We start from the raw sequence: 25771 nt of genomic DNA on the forward strand, positions 1-25771 counted from the left end.
GATTTTTTGCTGTTGCTTTCACTGGAGGAGCCTGATGACATCTACCAAGAACCACCCGCAACAATGTTTTTGCCCCATCGGGCATTGGGAGCTCAACCCAGAATTCCAATAGGTGGCGGAGACTAAGGGAACTGTGGGATAGCTACCCACAGTGCAACGCTCCGAAAGTTGATGCTAGCGTCAGTACTCTGGACACACTCTGCCAGCTTAATGGTCTTAAGTGGGAACACACAATCAGCTGAATCAAATCGATTTTTTAAAAAAATCGACATAAAATCAACCTAATTTCGTAGTGTAGACATACCCTAAGATAATGAAAATGAACATGCGTTGGTCCGTACAGCTTTGGATTGTTATCGAGCAGAACCCACCATCAGTATGGATGCATGTCCCCTGGAATGGTGGTTGAAGCATGAAGGGACATATTTACATGCCAGATTTGCTAAAGATTCATATCTTGCAACGCGGGCTACAAAAGTGCCATGAGAACGCCTGTTCTCACTTTCAGGTAACATTGTAAATAAGAAGTGGGCAGCATTATCTCCTGCAAATGTAAACAAACTTGTTTGTCTGAGCAATTGGCTGAACAAGAAGTAGGACTGAGTGGACTTATAGGCTCTAAAATTTTACATTGTTTTTATTTTTAAGGCAGTTTTTTTGTACATAATTCTACATTTGTAAGTTCAGTTTTCATGATAAATACAAGTACAAATACTTGTAATCCAAAATAAATATAAAGTGAGCACTGTACACTTGGTATTCTGTGTTGTAATTGAAATCCATATATTTGAAAATGTAGAAAACATCCAAAAATATTTAAATAAATGGTATTCTATTATTTAACAGTGCAATTAATGGCGATTAATTTTTTTAATTGCTTGATAGCCCTAATATTTAAGGTTGCTTCCAGTCATGGGCTGCACATACAAGAGGCTCGAGGGGGCTCAGCCTTTCCAAAATAAAAAAGGCTGGCCATCCAGGGGGCAAATGCCAGATGTGGGTCACCTCCCTTTGGAGGTGCACGGCCCCACTACTTTTGCACCCTGGGAGCAGGAATGCTGGAGCTCCACTGGTGTCCCTCCACCCCCCACTTCTAGGGGGCTTCTGGCACTCCTGGAAGTAGCCTCCCCAAACAAAAAACTCTCGTGTCACTTATGCTTCCAGTCCCAAGAGATTGGTCACTTTCCCCAGGTCAACTGGTACTCTACATCTTACACCAAAAACACTGGCAGCCAATTCTACACTAAACTAACCAAAGTTTTATTAGCTAAGAAAAAAGAATGAGAGTTATTGAGAGGTTAAAGTTGGTAAATAACAGATCAATCAGTTTGTAATGCCAAATGGTGGTAGTGATGTAATAAACTGCCAGTTTCCCAAAAGTCTTTTCAGGGTACCCAGATTGTCTCTGAGGATCTCTGCATTGCATCTGGTGCACTTTCCTGCAAGAGTCAAACAGTCTAGAGATGAAAGCTCTTTCCCTACTTACAACTTCTTCTCTCAGAAAACAAGCTGACAGTGTCACTACCCATGTGGGCTTTTCCTTTAAACCACTGAGCTATCCCACTTTGATGGTGGAGAGTGAGGAATGCATTCTGAGTCTTTGACCTCCACTCATCACACACAATGACCACTTACCTTGAAATTAGCTCTTTTCTGTTAAAGTTCTTCATTTGCATTCCACAAGGCTTCTTTCTCGTTTGATGGGTTATTTAGTTACGGGGGATATACAGTGCAAATGTTTGCTATTACATTATAATGGGATATGGATAAGCGAACACAATGAAGTAGCAGTCCACTAGTGTTCATGAAGTTTAAACACCAAACAATCACTTTGATCTATACTAATACACAAGTGAATTGGCCTGGGGATCTGGAATGAGCTGGCATCTGGTCTGCCAGTGTCACAGGGGACATCCCAGAAAACAGTGTCCCTCAGGAAATGGGTAAAGAGTCAGTTGAAAATCTCTTCCATGTTGCGGCAGGTAACAGACAGGTGTCTTGCCCACTGATCACATATGGAATCTCTGCTGGTGCTGCTCTCTTTGGTGGCTCAGCACTTTCTATCCTGTCTGAAAAGATACATACAAAAATCTGCCAGATTCTTTTGGACAATGGATGGTTCTGTCACTGATCCAGCAGGTCTGGGCCCCCCCCCCCGTGGCCTGCTCCACCACACTCCACCTTTCTCCTACAATGCCTATAAACCTGAATCCTCCCCTCAAACTAGGTGAAAAGAGAAAATGAAATCAAACGATAAAGGTGTTTTACACTGAGGATGACTCTGGCCCCAGTAGCTTAGTTTTACACTTGGCAAGCACCACAGGGCTGCCCAGCCAGCCAGCAGAGCTGCCGTGATCTCACTGTCTCTATTTGTTATGTAGGGTGCAGTGGGATTTCATGTGATGCTCTTCAGATTAAGTTACTTAAAGGATACTTCAGCAGTACCAAAATATCCCTTGCTCGGCAGCACACCCCATAGTCCCCTGACAGCTGGTTGAGCCAGAAAGCATAATGATTATCATTCTGAATATGCAGGCTTCTTACCCAGGATTTCAGAGGCTGGTTGTGTTGTCAGACACAAGCGAAAAAATCATTTGGGTAGTGACAAAATCCATCTAGTGTCAGTGCCAGGTCTAGTCCTGCTGATCTGAAGTCAGGACAGCTCTATTCTTACAGGACTTGTCTACACATGGACTTGTTCCCAATTAACTGTTCCTACTTAACTCTCCAATGTTCCAGAATAATAATGTCCACCCATGGCATTAAGTAGGAACAGTTAATCAGGAACAACTGCATGTGCAGCCAAGCTGTCCCATACTGAGGGCTCGGAACACTTTCTCAGCATCATGGCAGGTGGCAGAATTCAGGTTGGTGGCTGGTAGCACAGTTGGCCAACTGAGCTCCTTCTTTAGTTCTATGACTTGTCTGGATGTTGGTTATCCAGAGGGGTGAGCTATAGTGACCCTCTAGATAACAGGAGCTGATGGACATGAGGTAGTCATACTAATGAGCTGTGTATCCCTGTAAGGGTCCGTGTACAGGTCCCCTTGTCAGGTGAGGGGTCGCTCTTCGCCTTCAGGGCATCTGGGAACCAGGCCGCCTCACTACAGGAGGCTGAGTAGCAGTTCAGTCTTGATGTCCACATCTAGATCAGGGCGGGGCAACAGGCAGTAGTCCTGGGCTCAGACCCTCCGACCGGGGCTGAGCAAACAGAGCCGTTCAGGGGCTCAGACCCTTAGGCAGGGGCTGAGCAAATGAACAGTTCAAGTCTGTAAAGCCCACACCCAAACTCAGGGCGGGGCCGCAACACAGGCACAGGGCCCACAGGTAAGTCCAGGCTTCTAAGCCTGAGCATTGGGGGTGAGGGGGAGACTGCCACCCGTGAGTAGGGGATGGCAGGGGGGACACAGGCCCACCCACTCCACTCCACTGCGTCCCGGCCCGGGGCCCTAGCAGCGGTGTGGATCCGCTGCAGTCAGTGGGGATCCTGGCCACAACACACTGACATAAGCTCAGTGTCGGCTACAGCCAGACTGGGGTTGGCTATCCCCGGGCCACTTCCAATCTCCCCCTCCGTTGGTACCTGTATCGGCGTGGCTTTAGCAGGGGGGTCCACCAGCATCAGCTCCTCAGGACACGGGTGCACGGGAGGACTCAACTCCTCCTCCGGGTACCGGGCAGGCTCAGCCAGTCCTCCTCAGGGTACCGGGCTCTGGGAAGGCTCGGTTCAACAGGAGCTCGGGCACCAGTGTCTGTCCTCTCCAGCAGCCGGGCCTTAACTGAGCGCTGGGCCCGGGCCTTTATACTTCCTGTCCCGCCCCTTGACTTCTGGGGGGGCGGGGACAGGTGGCAGTGGCTCCGCCCACTGAGGCGGCTGTTTTGGCTCGTCCCGCTCAGGTGCAGCTGGGAGCCAGGCCGCCTCACTACAATCCCATGTGGGACTTTACAGTCTAGTTTGGAATGATGTTGCAGGGGCAGACCTTCTCTGGGCTCAGCAGCAAGATCTAGACAAACCCACCTTTCCCTCAAGAGCGCACACGACCACTAGGATTCCCGTCTGACCCAAAGGAACAATCCCTCATTCCTGCCTCCATTTCTGAGGAGCTGTTTTGTTTTTAAAGAGATGGACAGAAGCAGAGCTGTTAAAATCCTTAACACAGTCCTTGGGAGCTGCAGGTTTACAATTCAGTGTGCAGGGGGGAGAACAGGAGAGGAGGATACACAGATTGCACGTATTGTATAAAAAGGCTGCCCCAGCTCTAATAAGTGATTTACCAGGGCAGGAAATGGTCCAGGAAACAGAACAGACTACATCTGAGGCAGCAGAAACACCGGTCTTTTGGGGGGTCTTAGCCATTTTCTCTTCTTTGTTCCGCATTCGGGTGCATTATATTTTTCTATACAAAGTAATTTTTTAAATAAAGTTTTAACACGTGAGGGAATATATAAGATGAGATCCAAACAATGCCTTCTAGCACACCGACTCATTGTGGTGGCTGCTGTTGGTGGGGATGTAATCCTCTCCATTAGTGGCTTAGTCTCTCTCTCAACAATTCCCACTGCACAGTCTGCAACAGCAAAAGTGCTAACTCCTGTTCCCTCACTATCAGTGCAAAATAGCAGCTACTGTTGTTTGCAATTAATAAAGGACCTGCTAACAAACAACAAGAAAGGGAAACAAAGTCACCATCTACCTGTGACCCACATAAAAATAACTAATAGGGACAAACAGGACTTTCTGGGGCAGAAAGGAGAAGATAGAAGTATTCTCGGTCTCCTTCTTCATTCTAGTTTACAAAGTTTCTTGAGGATCTACCCTCACTCAGCTTGCTGTACAGAGCATGTTGGCAAGATAATTCTCTTTGAATTTTGCATGCAAATCACTTATGTCAAAGTACAAATCAAATACCCTTGTAATAGCCTCACAATCAACAAAGTATAAAGAGGCTTAGCAGAATTTGATTTTTATTTTTTATAATTTTGACAGATGATTATTTTAAGCATATTTTCTATTTTTATTGATTTAAACTTTCAGTTGTGCAACAGTATTTGTTTTACATTTTAAATTTTCATCAATTTAAATTTTCACAGTTGCAGGAAATTAGTTGTGGGAGATTCAGACAATTATTTAGTGACCATAGATGTTGAGATTCAAAAAGTTAAAGTTTTATAACTGTTCAAACATAATTTGTTAACACCATGTCAAAATATCCTTAAATGAAACTCTACGTTCTCAAGCAGCATTTTACTTACATTGCCTATCTGTAAATTTCAGTTATCAAGGCAAGTATTTTTGTTGGTTTGTGTGTGTACGATGAAATTTACGTTTACTAATATTTATCAATTAAAAATCTAATACTTTATGCTCAGGCTCGGCAGGATCTCAAATTTGGATGCAACACAGAAGCAGTAACTCCATTTCTGGACAATGCTGGTCTCAGCTGTATTGTCAGGTAGTTCTTGCTCTATCATGGAAAAGGTGAAATCTGTCATATTAGAACATATTTATTTTGTTAAACCAAAACCAGAATGAGGTCATCCAGAGACATAATTACAGGAACCTTGTTTTTCCAGAAGGTAAATTATCAGCCAGCTTATCTCTTAGCCAGATCTTGTTTTATGCTAGTTATAGAACCAGAGAACTTGGTTGAAATCTTGTGAATTTTATCAGTGAATGTGGTCTCACTAGCTAGGTTAGGTGCCATAATCACGCATCAGCAATGCTGAAATCTCTCAAATGTCTCCTGTTAAGACAGTTCTGCAGGAAATGCACTGAGTGCCTGTCAGAGCTCATAAACTAAGCATAGTTGGATGAGGTAAGCCCTTGGATGCTGACTTGCCTTGGGAAAACCCAGGTATTCCAGGAAGTAGTCAGAGATTCAGAAGGATGAGTCACATCAGCTAAACCAATGATTAACCAATGCCCCAGAACAACTTTAGGGGAGGTGGTGTGCTGTTTGAGAAACTACAGACCTGGAGGTAAAAAGTATACAACCTTGTGTTCCTATTGTTTTCCCTGTCTTTCCCTTCTTCTGTTGTGTTCTGCATCCCCTTGTTGGCATGGGTGGCAAGTTTGTAAAAATTTTGGTGGGGCCCAGAACCCGCCCCCACCTCCGCCCCCCCAACTCCGCCCCCACCTGCCTAAGGCTCTGGGAGGGGGCTCGGCGGAGGAGGTCTGGGGTGCAGATCCTGGGCTGGGGATTAGGGTGCAGGAAGGGTGCTGGGTGCAGGCTCTGGGCTGGGGCAGGGGGTGGGTGTGCAGGAGGAGGTGAAGGGTGCAGGCTTTGGGATGGAGTTTGGGGTTGGGAAGGGGTGTGTGGGAAGGGGGAGGGAGTTTGGGGATAGGAGGGAGTGCAGGGTGAGGACTGTGGGGCTGAGGATGAGGGGTACATGATGCAGGAGGGGGCTCAGGGCTAGGGAAGAGGGTTGGGCTGTGGGTGAGGGCTGTGGATGAGGGGTTCATGATGTGGGGGCGCTCAGGGCTGGGGCAGAGGATTAGGGTGTGGGGGGATGAGGGCTCTGGCTGGGGCTGAGGATTAGGGTGCAGGGGGATGAGGGGTTCATGATGTGGGGGTGCTCAGGGCTGGGGCTGAGGATTAGGGTGCGGGGGGAATGAGGGCTCTGGCTGGGGCTGAGGGTTTGGGGTTGGAGAGGCTCAGGGTAAGGGCAGCCTGCCTTGCCAGTACTGGCGGAGGGCAGGCACTAGGACCCTGTGACAGCAGACAGCAAACCTGCTGGGAGCCCTCCGGGCAACAGGCAGGGGAGAGGCGCGCTGCGTTCTGTCAGGCAGGGACGCAACACAACGCGGCGGAGGGGGGGGAACACGCGGAGGGGGGGTGGCAGGCGGGGGCTGGGACCTGCTCCAGGCAGGGTCGCGGCGGCAGGGGGAGACCTGCGGTGGCCGGGACCGATCCAGGCAGGACCGGGGAGCAGGAAGAGACCCAGCTCCAACTATTGCTGGAGCAGGGCACCCAGCCCTGAATATTGCTGGGGCCCGGGCCCCACACAAATATATAACCTGCCGCCCATGCTTGTTGGATCTTCTCCATTTTTAGATCATAAATTCTGTGGGACAGGGATGTCTTTTATTGCTTTTACAGTGTCTGGAACAAAGTATGAGCTTTGAGTACTATTTCACAAATAAAATTGTATTTTTAAAAGGGGGCCTTGACCATTTGTGGTAATTAACAATTCCCACTGCACTGTCTGCAAGAGCAAAGGTGCTAACTCCAGCTGATCTGCACAAATTTCAGTGGAGGTAATTAGATTTTGCCTTGGTAAATTCCCCCTGGCTGCTGGATTGGAATGTGCATGGAGGAGAGGTTACAGGTTTTTGGAAATGGGAGGAAGTTAGGCATTCCTTTTCAATTTCCCTTTTCAAATTTAACTAGACTAACTTGGGATAACAAAGGGCTATGGAGGAAGCAGATGGAGACAACAGGGCCACTGAAAACACAGCTAGGTTACTACAAACTATCCCATCACTGAAGTGCAGGGAAGTTAGAAATATGCTTTAACCAAAAACACCTGAGAGCCTCATAATCACAGGGCTGGGCCTCAGGAAAGAAACCCAACAGCATAAACCTGGTGGTGAAGTCACAAGAGTTGGCAGTGCTGCTGTGTAACTGTGGCAAGTCCCAACCCCCTCTGTATCTGTTCCTATCTGTAAAGGAGGATAATGCCCACCTGCCAGCTGAGAGTTGCCAGGCTGAAGCCAGACCAGTGGACAATGCAAGAGAAGGGCAGGTTTATTTGGGCTCCAGCAGAATGCAGGGGAGCAGCCCTGCAAGCTCAGCTGGGAAGAGCTGCCACCAGAGGCTGCACTTGCATCGCATTCAGACTGACCTGGCCAGCAGCAGCTCAGTCCCCAAAGGGAGCCAGACTCTTTGCCCCAGAGAGGCTCCTTCAACCCAAGGAGCCCAGTTTGTGCTGGGGACTTTTTGAACCCATACAAATAAGGTACAGCTCCAAAGCCAGCACAGCCCCAGGTCACTCATCCCAGTAAGGTAGATGGGCTGCAGCCACTGCCCTGACTTTCCTGCTGCATGGACACAGGGAGATGCCCTGCTGTCTCAGAGAGCCAGCTATTCCATGTGCTATTCCATGTCAGCCCTTGCCCCAACTGCTATCATTCCCAGCCCCCATCATCCCCTACCCTCATCACTCCCTGTCCCCATCCCCTACCCCATCACTCCCTTTCCCCCATTACCCTACACCATTGCCTCTGCCCCATCATTCCCTACCTCCCTCTGCCCCATCATCCCACCTCATCACTCCCTACCCCCTTTGCCCCCATCACTCCCTTCTCCCATCCCCACCCCATCATTCCCTACCCCACTCTGCCCCATCACCCCACCCCATCACTCCTTATCCTCCTACCCCATCACCCCACCCTCCTCTGCCCCCATCATCCCACCCCCATTGCCTCTGCCACATCATTCCCTATCCCCCTCTGCACCATCACCCCACCCCATCACTCCTAACCCCCCTACCCCATCACCCCACCCTCCTCTGCCCCCATCATCCCACCCCATTGCCTCTGCCCCATCATTCCCTATCCCCTCTGCACCATCACCCCACCCCATCACTCCTAACCCCTACCCCATCACCCCACCCTCCTCTGTCGTCATTCCCTACCCCTCTGCCCCCATCATCCAAGCCCCATTGCCTCTGCCCCATCACTCCTGGCCCTACCCCACTCTGCCCCATCACCCCACCCCATCACTCCTTATCCTCCTACCCCATCACCCCACCCTCCTCTGCCCCATCATCCCACCCCATTGCCTCTGCCCCATCATTCCCTATCCCCTCTGCACCATCACCCCACCCCATCACTCCTAACCCCTACCCCATCACCCCACCCTCCTCTGTCATCATTCCCTACCCCCTCTGCCCCCATCATCCCAGCCCCATTGCCTCTGCCCCATCACTCCCTGGCCCTACCCCTCTCTGCCCCATCACCCCAGCCCTATCACTCCCTGCCCCTACACCCCTCTGCCCCATCACCCCACCCCAATCACTCCTTACCCCCTCTGCCCCATCATTTCCTGCCCCATCCCCTACCCCCTCTGCCCCCATCACCCTGCCCCCATCACCCCAGCCCCTCCTCTGCCCCTATCCCCCTCTCCCCCCAGGCCCCCGCCCCATCGCTCCCCGCCCCCGGCTGGCCTGCCCCGGCAGCGGGACGGGCGGGGCGGGATCGGGTTTCACATCCTGCAGCAGCCGGCGGCCGCAGGGCAGAGGAGCGGGACATGGCGGAGAGGTGAGTGCGGCGGGCGGGCAGCGAGTCCGGGACTGGGCCGGGCCGGGCCGGGCCTCCCGCACCTGTTGAGCTGGGTCCGGCGGGTCCCAGCGAACAACCCCCGCCCCGACCCCGGTAGCGGCGCTGGGAGCGCCCCCGCCTGCAGCCCGCCCCCCATTGGTAAGGGGGAACCCCTCCCCAGCTGCAGCCCGCCCCCATTGGTAAGGGTGGGATCCCCTCCCCCCCGCCTGCAGCCCGCCCCCCCATTGGTAAGGATGGGATCCCCTGACTGCAACCTGTCCCCCCTTGGTAGGGGTGGGATCCCCTCCCCCCCGACTGCAGTCTGCGTGCTGCCCCATTGGTAGGGGTGGGATCCCTTTCCCCCATGACTGCAGCCTGCCCCCCCATTGGTAAGGGGTGAAACCCCTCCCACCAACTGCAGCCGGCCCCCCCATGGGTAAGGGTGGGATCCCCTCCCCCCGCCTGCAGCCTGCCCCCCCCATTGGTAAGGATGGGATCCCCTGACTGCAGCCTGCCCCCCATTGGTAGGGGTGGGATCCCCTCCCCCCCCGACTGCAGCCTGCGTGCTGCCCCATTGGTAGGGGTGGGATCCCCTTCCCCCCTGACTGCAGCCTGCCCCCCCATTGGTAAGGGGTGAAACCCCTCCCACCAACTGCAGCCGGCCCCCCCCCCATTGGTAAGGGTGGGATCCCCTCCCCCCGGCTGCAGCCTGCTCCCCATTGGTAAGGGGGGGAACCCCTCCCCCTGGCTGCAGCCCGGCTTCCCCACTGGCAGTGCTAGGAGCCACCCCCGCATGACCCCCCACCCCCATTGCACTGGGAGCAGTGGGCAGGAATCCAAAGGGACATGCGGACTGGCAAAAGCCCTGGAAAACTTCCTGAGTCTGAGCTGTGTCAGGCCAGGGCATGTGCTCCCTACAATGGCTGGGGCCTGGGGAGTGGGGAAAGGGCTCCCCTGGGGGCAGCAGCCCTGTTGGGCTGTTTAAGAGGAGATACATCAGTGCTGAGCAGACTTTAGGGAACCTTCCTGCTTTAGCCTGTAGGGGCCCGGGCGAGAGAGAGGAGGTAGAGGGGAGATGGTTGATGTTGTGCCTAAGGCCCTGGTCTGCTAGGACTTGGGAGATCTGGGTTCAGTATGTCACTTCATCTGCCTGTGCCTCAGTTACCCTCTGTAAAGTGGGGATAACAACACTGCCCTTATCCCACTGTGGCTTCCTAGAGAGACCCTGTCCCGAAGGGTTTACGTTTTGCTGTGTGTTTGTAGCACACCTGGCGCAAATAGGCCACCGTGATCTTGATTTCTTTCCTCCCTGATATCTCTGATACCTTGGCATGCTGGGTGAGCACATGAGCTGGATGTTTCTGTTTATGATTAACAGTGAAATAGCTGAATGTGTTAATGTTTAAATGGAGTCTCTGCATTAACACCCACCGGGGATGAATGGGGCAATACCTGCTTCAGAACTGCTGCAGGTCACCTTCAGGGGTGGAATATGAAGATTTACAAAGATGAAGTTTTACATTTTGCTCCCAGTCTGTGATGAGTGACAAAGGGGCCAGGATCCGGATGGCATTTGGCTTGCGTTGAGTCCTAGGGGAAGGGACCGAATCTCACTCAATTCCTGACCCCATAACCTCTGAGGTCCTGTAGATCCTCCCCTTAGGCTGGGGGGGGATCCTTTAGCATTGGGCGGGCTTCTGCCCACCCAGTTTCCCAGAAACCCAATAGATACACTCACCCACGTCCCTCCATCAGGACGGACTAGGCATGTTCTGCTGCCCCTCACTCATACAGGAAGGATAACAACATAACCTGAGGGTTTATGAGCTGAGACTGTCCTCTGGGTCCCCACTCCCAGAGGGCTTGTTCTTTGGGCAGCAGGTTTACCCCTGATGTAAGCCTGTTAATGTCCAGGGCTAACTCTGGGCCAAGATGTTTACATTCAGATGGGGCTCGTCTGCCCAACTTTTTGAGAAACCTTTTGTTTTTGCCGAGTCTCATGTGGTTTTGTTACTGTCAGACTGGTCTTTGGCTTCACAGCCTGCTCAAGGTAAAACTTTCTGCTTAACAAAAGTTGTTGGCACATGCCACATGGAAGTGTCAAGGCCAAGCAGTGCTCTTGCCTTTGCCAAGGGGCTTTTACATGTTTTTCTCGGCATTGATGAGCAGTTAATCAGTGATCATCTGTATGCCTTTGAGCCTACTCTTCCTGATTCACAGGCTTTGGGGCGGGTGTTTGTGCTGGTTTGAGTGTCATAGTGTACTTTGTACGTGGTTATTGCTGTCTTGCTTTCTTACAATCCATTAAAAATGGAGCTACTAATGCATAGGGGAGGGGTAGCTGAGTGGTTTGAGTATTGGCCTACTAAACCCAGGGTTGTGAGTTCAGTCCTTGAGGGGGCCATTTAGGGAACTGGGGTAAAAATCTGTCTGGGGATTGGTCCTGCTTTGAGCAGGGGGTTGGACTAGATGATCTCCTGAGGTCCCTTCCAACCTTGATATTCTATGATTCTATGTGCAGGAACGATTATCTGTGTTCTTTGTGCTGGGAGAGTTTTAATTTCACCCCTAGCTTGGCTCTCCTTTGTCAGAGGGATAAGTATTGAGGATCTGCTGTTTACAATTAAGGTGGATGCCCAGGAGACCCAGTTTTCTCAGAATGCACTGTTCTCCAAACATGGAGCGATGTCACACATCCTGTGAGTAACCCCATTCAGACAGAATACTTCCTGATCGCTGTGTGTTTGCATGAGGTACTTGGGGGGTGATGCAGAGGTTGGCAGAAATACTGTCATTCTGTAGGGCCAGGCCACTAAGCTCTTTGATGCTAATTGCTTTTGCATTGGTTCAACAGAATTGCTTCTTTTGAGAAGTCAGTATGCTGTAATGATTTGACATTCAAATGAGGGCTATGGGTCAACTGGCTTCGCACAGTCTCCTCAGGTGGGAGGAAGCTGTGTTGGCATTTTTGTTGATGTGGCTCTTTTCTTCATTATTGGTGCAGGCTCACTGGAGGAGTTCTTCATAGCGTCTGAGATTTGACTAAGCCTTTCTTACTTTTTTTCCCTTTCTTCTCTTCCTGTAAAATGGAGTTTCACTCCCTAAGAACAGAGAGCACCCGATGGTCCACAGGGAACATCACATCCCTTTTGAGATTGGCGCAAAGTGACCGAGTCAGATAAAACACTAGAGCGAAACGGCCTAGATGCCACAAGACATCTGCCAGCGGCTGCAGGAGCAGGTGATTGTTGCTCTTGCCTGTCCAAACCCAGACGTACAAGGACATTTAACTCTCAGAGCCTAGACAGTGTAAAGTTGCAGGTCATTCATTTCCTTGGATGAACTGGAAAAATGAATAAAGTAGCCAAGAGTTTGAGACTTTCTACTGATTCCATCAGGCCTGTGTGAAGGCACACAAGGTTGCCTGCACTTTTTTTTCTAGCTAGTCCAGTGAATCATCATCTACTACCTTTGGTTGTTTGTGGTGTTCTGCTTATTATTTACTGACTTATGCAGTGGTGTTGTGGCTGTGTCGGTCCCAGGATAGTAGAGAGACAAGGTGGATGAGGTAATATCTTTTATTGGGCCAGCTTCTGTTGAGGGAGAAAGACAAGTGTTCGATCTTACACAGAGCTCTTCCACGGGTTTACAGATAAAATATATTACCTCACCCACTTTGTCTCTCTGTCTACTGACTTGGTAGGGCCACTGCTTCCTATGCCTTAGATCCAGGCTGTTTGAAAGTGGTACTGAGATCACAGTGGATTATAGGAATGCAAATTTTTGAGCCAGGTTCCTGTTTGGATAGTCCACATGCCTTTTGTACTCACAATGGGTCTGTTTAACTGAAACAGATATGCTGGCCTCCGTTGTAAGTACATCAGATACAGGAAAATCTATGTCTGTTTGGGTGAATAAGTTTTGTAATCAGGAGAAGGTTATGATCAATGATTTTTTGGGGAAAAAAAAGCAACATGGTGCAGAGAGAAAAGAACAAACAGTTCCTATTGTTAGCTGATTGGCCAGCAGGGGTCTGCACGTTTCAGAGTACAGTGCATGAACGTATGGCTTTTTTCTAGATCCTGATGTATCTCTAGTGTCTCTCATTTGTGGCTGGACCCCAGCTGGCCTATATGTGGTAGTGTTTTTTCAGTGGCAAATGCCCCTCTTAAGAAATAGTGCTGTGTGGGGAGGGGTGCAATCTGCCTCTCTGGTCTGGTCCTGCTAATACTAGAGATGGAGCAGGGAGGGTTGTTGAATTCTGTAGTGGAAATGAGTGGGGGATGGGTTCAGAATGTGCCTGGCTACTGGGGTCTGATTTCTCTTTGGCTTGACCGCGGGGGCACCCAGCACATACTGCTGGAAGGATGGGATTCATGTGTCTCAAGGATGACCTTGAAAATAAGGGACTAGCTACAGTGCTGTCATTGCATCGCACATACTTAAGTATGATTTTAATTACCCAGAGCTGGTTCTAATTCTAACCCAGAGCTTAATTCATCACTTTTGTAGCAAATTGTTATGCAAACCTTTTTCAGAGATTGTCAGTGGATTTCAACTTGGAGTAGATTGAAACAAACCACAAATTACCAGCCTGTCCCAAAACAGCGCGCTGATTCCACAAATGTGAATTCAACCATGGCTTTGATATCCTGGGGTTTTCTGATGCAACTAGTCTGAGTTAGGTAGTTAACCTGGTGCAAATCTCTGCGGGGATTCTCTAATTTGTGTTTGAGTGGCTTATTTTGGTTTATCTTAAACTTGTTCATAATTGTCTTAAATTAAACGGAAATAAACTTCGTTTAAATCCAAATATGACTGTTCACACAGCCTCTGGCACTAGTTTAACTAAACCGGTTTAAAATCACACCTTAAGTTGGGACAGCTCTGCATTTTAAGAAACGTAAGGTATAAACCAAATGTAGCAGTGTCCCTGCAGGGCCCTCCGGGCTCCTGCCCCTGCTGGGCTGAGAAAGTCACACACAGACCTCTAGGTGCAATGCCCACCTGGTGCTTTTATTTAAAGGCTGTGCTCCCACCACCTTTCCACTGTACAAGTAGTCCGCCAGCAGGGGAGAGGGGGCAAAACTCTCTCTCTCTCTCTCTGCTTCCCCTCACTGCCTTTCCTCTACTGTAGCTTTCCTCTTTCCAGTTCCCCGGAGCTTCCATCCCCTGGAGCTCTTGGCCAGCCCCAGCCTGATGAGGCAGCAGCTGTTCAAGCTTCCCCAATCAGGGCCAGGTGGTCTACCCAGCTCCAATTCACCTCCCTTAACTGGAGCTGGAGTGACAGAGGGTTGGCTAAGCAGTTTTCTGCTTAGCACCCTGTCACACCAAACCTTAGTTAAAGCTTAACTGGTTACATGTACCACCTTTCTTAGGGTCCTTTTAATTTTGATTGCTTAATTTAGGAAAAGGACTCGCAAGTTGAATTTAGTTTTATGTAGTTTTATTAAATCTCCTTAACAGCAACAACTACTATTATAGGATATAAGAAGACAGTGTGTCTTTGTTTTGTAACAGGTTCCATTTAAAAAAAAAAAAAAAAAAAAAAACACCCGAGGAGTACTTGTGAGTTTTTTGTGAAGGTTTTTTTGTTGAAGAATTGCGACTTTTAGGTCTGTAATTGAGTGACCAGTGAGGTTGAAGTGTTCTCAGACTGGTTTTTGAACGTTATAATTCTTGATGTCTGATTTTACAGACAGCCCCCCAACCTGAAGCAACTCACCAGCAACCACACACCACACCACACAACAAAAACACTAACCCGAGAACCTATCCTTGCAACAAAGCCTGTTGCCAACTCTGTCTATTCAAGGGACACCATCAGAGGACCTAATCACATCAACCACATCATCAGAGGCTCATTCACCTGCACATCAGTGATATAGGTGATATATGCCATCATGTGCCAGCAATGCCCCTCTGCCATGTACACTGGCCAAACCGGACAGTCTCTAGGCAAAAGAATAAATGGAGACAAATCAGACGTCAAGAATTATAACATTCAAAAACCAGTCGGAGAACGCTTCAACCTCCCTGGTCACTCAGTTAGAGACCTAAAAGTCGCAATTCTTCAACAAAAAAACCTTCAAAAACATACTCCAACGAGAAACTGCAGAACTGGAATGAATTTGCAAACCAGACACCATTAAATTAGGCTTGAATAAAGACTGGGAGTGGATGGGTCATTACACAAAGTAATAACTATTTCCCCATGCTAATTTTTCCCCTACTGTTACTCACACCTTCTTGTCAACTGTTTGAAATGGGCCATCTGATTATCATTACAAAAGTTTATTTTTCCTTCTGCTGATAATAGCCCACCTTAATTGATTAGTCTCGTTAGAGTTGGCATGGCAACACCCATTTTTTCATGTTCTGTGTGTATATATATTCCTATTGTATTTTCCACTGCATGCATCCGATGAAGTGGGTTTTAGCCCACAAAGGCTTATACCCAAATAAATTTATTAGTGTCTAAGGTGCCACAAGTATTCCTCTTTTTTTTTTTAATGGAACCTGTTACAAAGCAAAGACACACTAACTGTGACAGTATTTAAAGTGCATACACTAGCATGTTCCTTACTAATTAGGTCCCCAGCTTTAGGAAAAGTTACATTTTAGGAAGTGAGCAGTTGACTGAGTTGGGTCTTTACGCAAGAGAAAGTCTGTATGTTACTTATCACCAGATCTCTGCTCTGCTGTCAGCTTTCAGCTCAGTTACTGTTCATGGCAGGAGTTGACACTGCAAACACAGGAGGAGTGAAGGGTAGACACGACTATAGTCTTTTCCTGGTGCAGTAGTGCAGTAGCGGGAAACCCAAATAGCAGGAAAATAGAAAGACTGTTAAGGTGCCTATCTGAGACAGGAGCTCAATGTCACCAGGCGAACTCCCAGGTGGCTGGCCCAAGACCTCAGACTTCTCCCTTCCATGTGTCTTCAGCTTTCAGGAAGCAACATGCTGAAGGAGACAGGCCATTTTAGCCTATTTCTTCCTGGTGGTCCAGCTTAGTCCCTCTTACTAAAGATGCTGACATGGATGTTTAGATGGTGATCCATACTTCTTCCAAACATTTGAAATGTCCAACCAAAATGAGATGTCCTCTCTCACCATCCAGTCAGGGAACAAGACATCAGCTTTTAAGTTCTTGCAACAGGACTGGAATTTTCCAGGCAACAAATCTTGTCACAGCAACTTGTTTAAGACAAGTCATGCCATCACTCTTGGTACAACCATCTTGGGACAAACCTTGAATGCCGGTGGGTTTGCTCCTGTCAGCAACTTACCTCCTCAAGTTGCTTTCCATGCGTCCGTCTGCAGTGCATTCCTGGGTCCATTTTGCAGTTATGCTTCCTCAAGTTGCCATTTCTTCGTCAACACTCTGCTAGCTGCTGAATTGTCCTGTTTAAAGGTGATATAATTTATACAAAGTCCCTCCATATTCTTTGATGCTCTTTAAACTTGTTTTGACAGTCCATTATACAATGCAAAGTGACTTCAAGAACCACCATTCTCTAGGAGGCCGGAAGAGCCGTATAAATCTTCTGTTTCCGTTCTCCTTGTTTTAGCAACTATGATAGGACCTTGGTATGGCTGAATGGTGTCTATGCATTACTAACCAAACAGTTACATTTCTGATTATTCCACTCTGTGGTCAAGTGTCCTTATAAACACACTATTTGGTTCCAGTTCCTTTTATTTACTGCTACTTTCAGCACAGGTGTATTCACTAACTTCATAGCATATGCGTGTTTGATTGCAAACATTAGCCTTACTTCTTCATTTTATCACTTAAACTAAAGGAACTCAATATGACGCAGCCACTTTCTTTCCTAACAATATTGCCCATAAGGTAAACCCTTATAGAATAGCAATGTTTGATATTAATTTAATTTTTAATTCATTGGCTCATTCAGAGACAGGGAAAAGGGAGAAGTCTTTTTAGCAGCACCAGAGGTGCAGCAGCTCTGAATTTCTTCAGACTATTGAAGAAATCTAGACCTTATATGTTTATTCTCTGAGCTATCTTTTTTAAAGGACCTTGGTGACTGGGTAATTGTTAAATAGCAATAACTCATAACTTTAGGGCTTTTGTTACTGCAGCATGTGGCAAGCCCTGGGTCTCTGGGAAATTGTCAACATCAGACACCTCAAACGCTGTTGTGATGGAAAATTAATCAAAGGTTCAAAGAAAAAGTGCTTTTTTTCTGCCTCTGACTTCTTCTTGTTCTAATATGCCCTTTTCTGCTCTCCTACCTTCATGGTGCTCTTTCTGGACTAGGCCATTGAGAGGAAAGGCTTGCAGACTTTCACCAGAGAAATGCATTAGATTCTCAAATGTTTATTACTTGTTAGTTTTATTTTGTTTTCATTGCCTCTGTTCAAACAGAACAAAATGATATGCGCTTTGTTGTAACAGGCAGACTTGCTCATTTCTTTGAAAAGCCTTCCAGGCATCATGAGCTTTAACAGTAGCAAAGTCACCTTTTATTTATAATATAAATAAAGACTAGAGCAAACATTGGGATCTGGTTTGAGCTGGATTCATGGAGAGGTTTCTGTATGCCACTCTCATTCTGTACACAGTGGACATTAATGCTAATTCCTGTGTGTCAAGATGAGCAGCATCAAGCCTATTTTCACCCTTCTCAAAAGTGGCCTTAATGTTGAAATGGTTTCTTCCCCTTTTGAACAGAGACATCCCAAGCTCAAGCTGTGAACGCCATCACCAGGAATCTTTTTTTGCCATTTATTGATTCTTATGTTTTATATAATTCAACCCACTTTATTTTTTCCGGTGACTCTTTAAAAACACATTCTTTGTTCAATTTTGATCCATATGTGGAGCAGTAGCAACATATTGGATAATACAGCAGCGATTAAAGCACCGAGTACCCATCTGTATGCTATGCAGCAAAAGTTAAATTTTCTGCACTTCAGAAAACAGTGTCTCTCTCCCCAGGAAACAGGGAAAAGAAGGCAGTACCTGCTGTTAGGTATTGTGACAAAGTTCCTCCTCTACCTTGGTGGGTCCTGCGCTTATTGGCGGATTTGCTCACCTCAGTGATATTCCCCTCTGGTGGAACCCACAGTCTGGGTCAACTCCTCCTGTGTCTGATCAGGAGTTGGGAGGTTTGGGGGGAACCCGGGCCCACCCTCTACCCTGGGTTCCAGCCCAGGGCCCTGTGGATTGCAGCTATCTATAGTGCCTCCAGTAACAGCTGCATGACAGCTACAACTCCCTGGGCTACTTCCCCATGGCCTCCTCCAAACACCTTCTTTATCCTCACCACAGGACCTTCCTCCTGGTGTCTGATAATGCTTGTACTCCTTAGTCCTCCAGCAGCAGCACCCTCTCACTCTCAGCTCCTTGCGCCTCTTGCTCCCAGTTCCTCACACATGAATCTCACTGACTAACTGGGAGGCTTTTAACTAGTTCCAGCCAGCCCTTGATTGTCTTCAGGTGTCCCAATCAATGTAACTATCTCCACTGCCTTCTAGAAAGATCTTAATTGGCCCCAGGTGTCTTGATTAACCTGGAGCAATTGCCATTTGGTTACCATGGTACTAGGGATTTGTTTAGCCTGGGGCTAACATACCTGTTCCTCACTACTTTACTGTAGCCATCTGGCCTTGCCCCATCACAGTATGCAATGTAATGTCCATGTGTTCTTTGGTAGTTATTCTTCCAAATGTCTTGAGCTTATTCCTTGTAAGGATAACTGCACTGAACTGTTCCAGACCATATCAGAATAAATATTAACCAACAGAAGTCAATTGTAGTTTTAGTCTGATCGTATCCTGGTCTTAGTAGTACTGAACAATGTGTGTGTGTGTGTCGGGGGTGGGGGGGCTATGTTGGCCCGCTGCTAGAGAGCACTTGCTCAAGTTGCTCCCAGCCAGTTTCCCTAATCTCACTGTGTTCTGACAAACTGCCACATGCTGGGTACACAGCTCCCAGGAGTGTGCCAGAAGAGAGACAGGAAGCCAACAGCAAGGACCTTGATGATAATAGCATACAATCCGCATCGCTCATTTGGGATGACGTGTCTGAGACAGCACATGTTCTCTTAAGCCCAAAATGCTGCAGAGCAAAACGGCTGCTGCAAGCTGCCATGCAGCACTGAATATGGTGGCATCCTCCTAGCAGCTCCACAGCTCTCCTAGCTCAAGACATGCACAAAAATCCATCTCAGTGGAGAGATGTAGGGCCACAAGCTGTAGTTTTCTAGGGACTTTGCACACTCTTTAGCACCTTCTCAGAGTTCAGAAGATTTCAGATAATTCCTTTCTCACATTTCCCCAGAGATGCTAATGTTTTTCAAACCATATTCTATGCTAGTCTCAGAGTCACAAGCTTCAAATTCTACTAGGGCTTCACATTGCAAAGCAGTGGGGAATTTTCTAAAGAAATAATTCAGAATATAAACAGTTCATTGATGCTTAATCATCCTGGTTTTCTTCTTGGTGCGGAGGCCGATGGAATGCTAGGTCTTTAAGGGGAGGGTTACCTTCCTGTTCCATCTGCCATATTTTCCTCTGATGTTTCCTCCAAATACTCAGTGCCTCAAACTCGCATTTAGAGGCAGAATCTGAACTCTGATTTCATGCTTTTCCATGTTCAGACAACACAGACTTGTCACGTGTGTCAATAGGAAATATATCTTGCTGTTGCTGAGGTCAGATTTCTGTTTTTGGTGCACTGTAGTTAGTTATATGCCACTATTTAAATGGAGATTGTGGTGTATGGGAGGAGGCTGTGGATGTGTTGGGTATTACAGTGTGTAGTTGGTAAGAGAGATGAGATGAGTTGAGGTAGATCTGGATGCTCATGTTGCCTGAACTGAGGGTTTCCTTGATTTTTTGTGATTAACAGTGGCGTATTATCGCCTAGGCCTAGGGCGGCAAATTTGCAGGGGCGGCAAATTTATAATAGCAGCATTTTTGTAATTGCGGCGTCAGTGAAGCTGTGATTCTACCAATCATAGCGCGTATTTAAACCACCAATGACGGCGCGACGCCATTTAGTAAACATACTCGCGAGAATCCTAAACGTTAATAATATGACTGGAAGGAAGAAATTAAGAGGTTCTCCGTTTTGGATCCATGCACTGTCCCGTGCTATAAGCGAAATCGCGCTATACAGATGTGCATTCAAGCGAGGGTCTGCTGTACTTGTAATTTTATTTATAATAAAACTTGTAAATTTTCAATTATTTTAATGATATTTAGATTCATTTTAGTTCAAAAGAATTTGTAAAAAAACTAAAACAAGTTCATATTGGGCCGGGGGCGGCAATTATTTTTAGGGCCTTGGGGAGACAAAATCATTAATCTGCCACTGGTGATTATGGTGACAGGAAATGCACCAGAGCAACCATAACTCTTAAATTAACCAAGTTTTAGGAGTATAATCCTAGTTCAGCTACATTATAGGGAATCCCCATGTCAGCAACAGCCGAGTGTAAGTTTGCCATCTCATCACCACCTGGGAACTGATCCAGAAACCGAGCTGAGCCATGCATCTGAAGAAGTGGGTTTTTTACCCACGAAAGCTTATGCCCAAATAAATTTGTTAGTCTTTAAGGTGCCACCAGAAACTGAACTGAGTCCTTGAGAATTGAGGCAAGGTGTAAGTGTGGGTTTGCAGGCAGACTGGAGTCCGGAGCTCTGGGAGGCTGTCCCAGAGTCCTCCAGTTTGCCTGAATGACATTGGGCAAGTTACTCTTTATGCGTTAGCTTCCACATCTGTAACATAGTAATTATGATAATGAAGACACCTTCCTTGCAATGCTTCTGTGAGGCTTAGTGTGGTTCTGCTCTGCAAAATGAGTCTGTAATAATAGCCTCTTCTTACTGCACCAACATGCTGGGCGTTTGAGTCAAATCTGCTGAAGCTAGAGCCCCACCAGGCTATACCTTTCTACACTGCACATTATATGTGCCACCAAAAAGAAAAAAAAAAGTGGTGCTAGAGTTGGCATGGCAGGGCACTGTTGGCATGGAATAATAGAAGATTAGGGTTGGAAGCATGATGAGCTCTGTTTTGACAGACAATGCTGCAGTTACTTACCTGGACATAGTACACTTTGTGTTGCATTGTCTTTGTTGCATGTTGGGGTGTCCAGTCAGGAGTGTAAATTAGCAAAATTCTGTTGTCCCATTCACACTCCAAGGCTCTGGTCCAGGCCCAAGACAGAGTTAGCAGCTGGGTTCTCCTCACCACACAAACTGTGCCACCCCAGAGCCACTTCCTCTCCACCAGGGGTTGTTTCCTTTGTTCCATGGGACTGTGTTTGCAGAAACCCTTGGAAAGGGGCAGTATGGTCCAGGAGACTTCCATCCTCAGTCTTACATGGTTACTAATAACCTGATACAAAGGAACCCCAGGATGCCATTCTCACAGAGTAGGAGATATGAATTTGTTAGCGTTTGTAAAGCACTTGACGACCTTCTTGTAGAAGGTGCCACCAAAGTGCAAAGCATTATTTTATTTCAGCAGCAGCTGTTTCCATCTCAGCGTTGTCCAGGAAGAGGCGAATCCTTCGCTTTGACTCACATGACATGTTGCTGAGAGGTCCCAGGGAGGTTTTCCTTTTCACATGAAAGCTGAGCTGAGCTGAACTTGTTTGTTTGTAAATGTGTAAAGCTCACCTGGCTCTGTGACTCAGTGGCAGTGCAAGTGTAATGCTGGCAAACCCTGGTCATCGGCAGGCAGGATTGAACGTGGGGCCTCTGGAGTTTACTGCATGAGCCTCTACCGCATGAGGTAAAAGCCACTGTCTGTTAGCTAAGGCTGTAGAGCAGACTCATCAGTCTCTCTCTAAGTGGTCTCGGTGTCACTAGATGGGACAGAACGCCACACCCAGGAGGTGTGTGGGTTACACAAGATGCCATGTGTCTGTGATTGCAGCCAGGGGCTGGCAGGGTTCAGTGGAACAATGATGAACAGCCATGAAACCTTTCAGGAGCCTCGGTGATAAGAACTTAAGTCCTGCTGAAGAGGGAATTCTGCCTTATGTGCATAGTCCTGGCCTTGACTCCCTCTCCAACGGGTGTGGAAACTTTGAGGGGAAGGGATTATGTGGGAGATGTGATGTGCTCAGCTCCTGGAGAGGACACCAGCTGCAGCTGATACCAAGAAATGCGAATGGAGGCACAAGGTCTGTTAGCGTATTTCCCTCATGTGCTACTCAGAGCAATTCTGCATTAAGTATTCAGGCCTGGTCTACACTGGGGGGCGGGGATCGATCTAAGTTACACAACTTCAGCTACATGAATAAAGTAGCTGAAGTCGACGTGCTTAGACCTACTTACCGCGGTGTCTTCACTGCGGTGAGTCAACTGCTGCTGCTCCCCCATCGACTCTGCCTGTGCCTCTTGTGGCGGTGGAGTATAGGAGTCAACGGTAGAGCACTCGGGTTGATTTATTGCATCTAGACTAGACGCGATAAATTGACCCCTGCTGGATCGATTGCTGCCCACCAATTCGGCGGGTAGCGTAGACATACCCTCAGACTTTTGTGGTTTACCCACATAGCAGATCTCCAGACACTATTTTAAAATATAAATGAGGACAAATGCTAAATCTGTTGTACTGCTAGAATGTTAAACTTTGTCTACACTGCACGTTGCTGGATTTATTTTGTCGGCAGGAGACCTCTGTCCTGACAACAAAGTGGCTACACTGCGCACCTTTTAGCAGCATGGCTGTGTCACTAAAAGGTGCGTAGTGTAGACATAGCCTGATATGCTACAATATAAAGATAAAAATGCAGTATTCCTATTGTAATGTAGAGTGTTTGGAAGAGCTCTGTCTGTTTTAGGTCTCTCTCACTGTGATATCTCAGTGCCTGCTAGCATAGTTTAATTGTCTTTAGTTCAGATAGTGAAATGTCTTCAGAAGAAACAGATTTGGGGAACTGTGGAAGTTACTTTATAATTAATGTTCTGCTGACATTTAATCTTTGGACCTCTAGCAGCAATTCTGCATCAGAATATGAGACTGATGGTCTCAGCTTGGTCTGTCTTAGAATATTTTCCACCAAAGCAAAAATATCTTAATTCTAATGAGATCTGATTTAAAATGCCTGCATCACTTTCTACACTGCAGCTTAAAAGGTTGCTGAGGCTATTACAACTGCATTCCTTCTATATGTCTCCTAAATAGAGTTAGAGTGTTTTCTGGTGTAGGCAGGCCCCTCCCGTCTAATGTGACTCAATTCATTCAAAGCTGTAATTTAGATTTCTTTTTAAAGCATTGGTTTGAGATGCTGGAGAGCAAGGTCTAGTTTGCACTGGAAAAGGTTTGCTGGTATAGCTATACAGGCAAATCCTCTTAGGCCATATCTGTGCTACAAACTTTTGCTGATGCAAGTTACATTATCATAAAGCCGCTGCAGTTAAGTTCTCCTCACACCTTCTATTATCACTTCAAAAGTTGTTTTTTTCTCCTGCTGATGATAGCTCATCTCAATTGATTAGACTCTTCCTGTTGGTATGCATACTTCCACCTTTTCACGTTCTCTGTATGTATAAATATCTCCTGCCTGTGTGTTCCATTCTATGCATCCGAAGAAGTGAGCTGTAGCTCACGAAAGCTCATGCTGAAATAAATTTGTTAGTCTCTAAGGTGCCACAAGTACTCCTGTTCCTTTTGCGGATACAGACTAACACGGCTGCTACTCTGAAACCTGCAGTTAGTATATTGCTTGTGCATATGCATGCTTAGCCCTTGCGTTGGCGCTGCGCATACTCCCCAGGAATGCTTGTGTCAATGCACAGTGCAGTGCACCATGAGTAGGTATCCCAGCCTGCAACCCACCACCATCAAGCACATTGTCTTTTGGGAAATTTTGGCAATGTATGGTGGGGCGGAAACAAGTCATGCAGTGGTGAGTGGGAAAAAGGGGTCAACTTCCCAGCATGCAGCTGTCTCCATCCCATAATGTAATCTATATCCCATAATTGTCATGCCTTTTTTAAAAATGCCATGAATCTGTGCAGCCCTCCTTGTTGTCTGCCGGAATAATGGAGCTTGCATGTCACTGCACTGTTTTCATAAGCATTGCAAGCACAGGACACATGATCTTTGCAGAGCTTTAAGAAAAATTGAAGCAGTGGGGAACATGATGTTTTTCTGGATGACAGATTGCTGTGGGACATAGTGAGAACCAATTTGAGATTGTTGGTGGCATTCATTGAGCAGCTGCTAATGGTGGAGTGCTTTCTCTGGGTCCAAGAAACATGGAACATCAGCATGGCCATACTGGGTCAGACCAATGATTTATCTAGTCCTGTATCCAGCCTACCCGTTGCTCCCCTGGCTCACGAAGCCATACACTGCCCACCTTGCCAGCATCAAGGAGATTCAACTACCTAATCAGCAGGTCCAGAATGACAGTTGAATGAGCTCTTGGTAGATTAAGGGGACACTGGTGTTGTTTACTCTCAAGAATGGATCTCTGTGAGAATAATATCCCGATGGTTAAAGCTATCTGCTGTATTCTGCATAGTATCTGTGAAGCAAAGAGGGAGAAGTTGCTACTGATGTGGAGGGCAGAGATGGAGCAGTTGTCTGCTGAGTTTGAACAGCCAGATACAAAGACTATTAGAAATGTGGAGCTGTAAGGCTGAAGGTGCTCTTGAAAGAGCACTTGAACAGTGAGTCACAGTAATGTGCTGTGGTGTATGTACTGTGTTCTACTTGGCCCTGCTGTTTTGGGGCCTGTTAGGAATTGTGTGGTGCTTGGTGAGCATCTATGAATATAAAACTGTCAGTGCACCTATTAACATTGTAGTACTTGCTGTACATTTATAACACTGTGTTTGTCAGTGATCCTAGGAGTTGAGTCAGACTGTACAATAACAAGTAATGGTTGCTTTCAGGACCACCAGGCACTCCAGAGCGGACGTTGTGAACTAATAAAGGTTATTGAGTAACAAAACCTGTGCAATTTTAAAGCAAATACATTAAAAACGTAAGTTCTGTTCCATTAATTTATTAAGGGTAATGAACATTCATGTCCATTTTATCTACACAAACAACAGCCGTGGCTCTCACAGGCCAGTGTATGTGAAGCTGTGGGTGTCCTTAATGTCCCCCGATGTGGAGTGGTCAGGGTAGGGATGCGGCTCCTGAAGCCGTGTGGAATGTTGAGGAGGGTGTAGGCAGGTTCTGCAGTGGAGTTTTTTACGGACTGCAAAGGGAGGCAGGGCTGTGACTGTGAGACCCATAGGTCCACAAGAGCCTGCAGCATCTGTGGGTTGCTGCTGGAGAAGCCCCATGATGGCCTGGTGCATCTCCCTCTGTTTTTCCTGCTGGGACTCCTGGGCCTTTCTCCTGTCTGCTCTTTCCTTCTCCAGGCTGTCTGCAGTGTTCATCCTGCAGGCCCTGTGCTCACGGTCTGATGCAGCATTGACTTGCAGGAGCTCATGGAACATGGCATCACAAGTCCCCTTCTTTCTTGCCTTATCTGGCGCAGGTGTTCTGCAGGTGTGGAGAGGG

The 25771-nt window shown here is 47.4% G+C and overlaps 1 protein-coding gene across 4 annotated transcripts in view; it reads left to right on the forward strand.

Moving 5' to 3' along the window:
• The first annotated feature begins 7575 nt into the window (after positions 1-7575).
• LOC120381110 (rho GTPase-activating protein 39-like) overlaps positions 7576-25771 on the forward strand; it is a 120035-nt gene continuing 101839 nt past the window's right edge. The window contains exon 1 of one of the 4 annotated variants that reach the window (XM_039499200.1): positions 7576-7959. In XM_039499200.1, the coding sequence (XP_039355134.1) occupies positions 7679-7959 (281 nt within the window). In that variant the 5' untranslated portion in view covers positions 7576-7678. Of the gene's footprint in view, positions 7960-9173; positions 9263-9348; positions 9422-11793; positions 11962-25771 lie in introns of those variants that run through there. The other 3 variants (XM_039499202.1, XM_039499203.1, XM_039499201.1) reach the window with 3 other exon arrangements.

Source organism: Mauremys reevesii, linkage group 13 (assembly GCF_016161935.1).
Source record: "Mauremys reevesii isolate NIE-2019 linkage group 13, ASM1616193v1, whole genome shotgun sequence".
In the NCBI taxonomy this organism is placed as follows: Eukaryota; Metazoa; Chordata; order Testudines; family Geoemydidae; genus Mauremys; species Mauremys reevesii.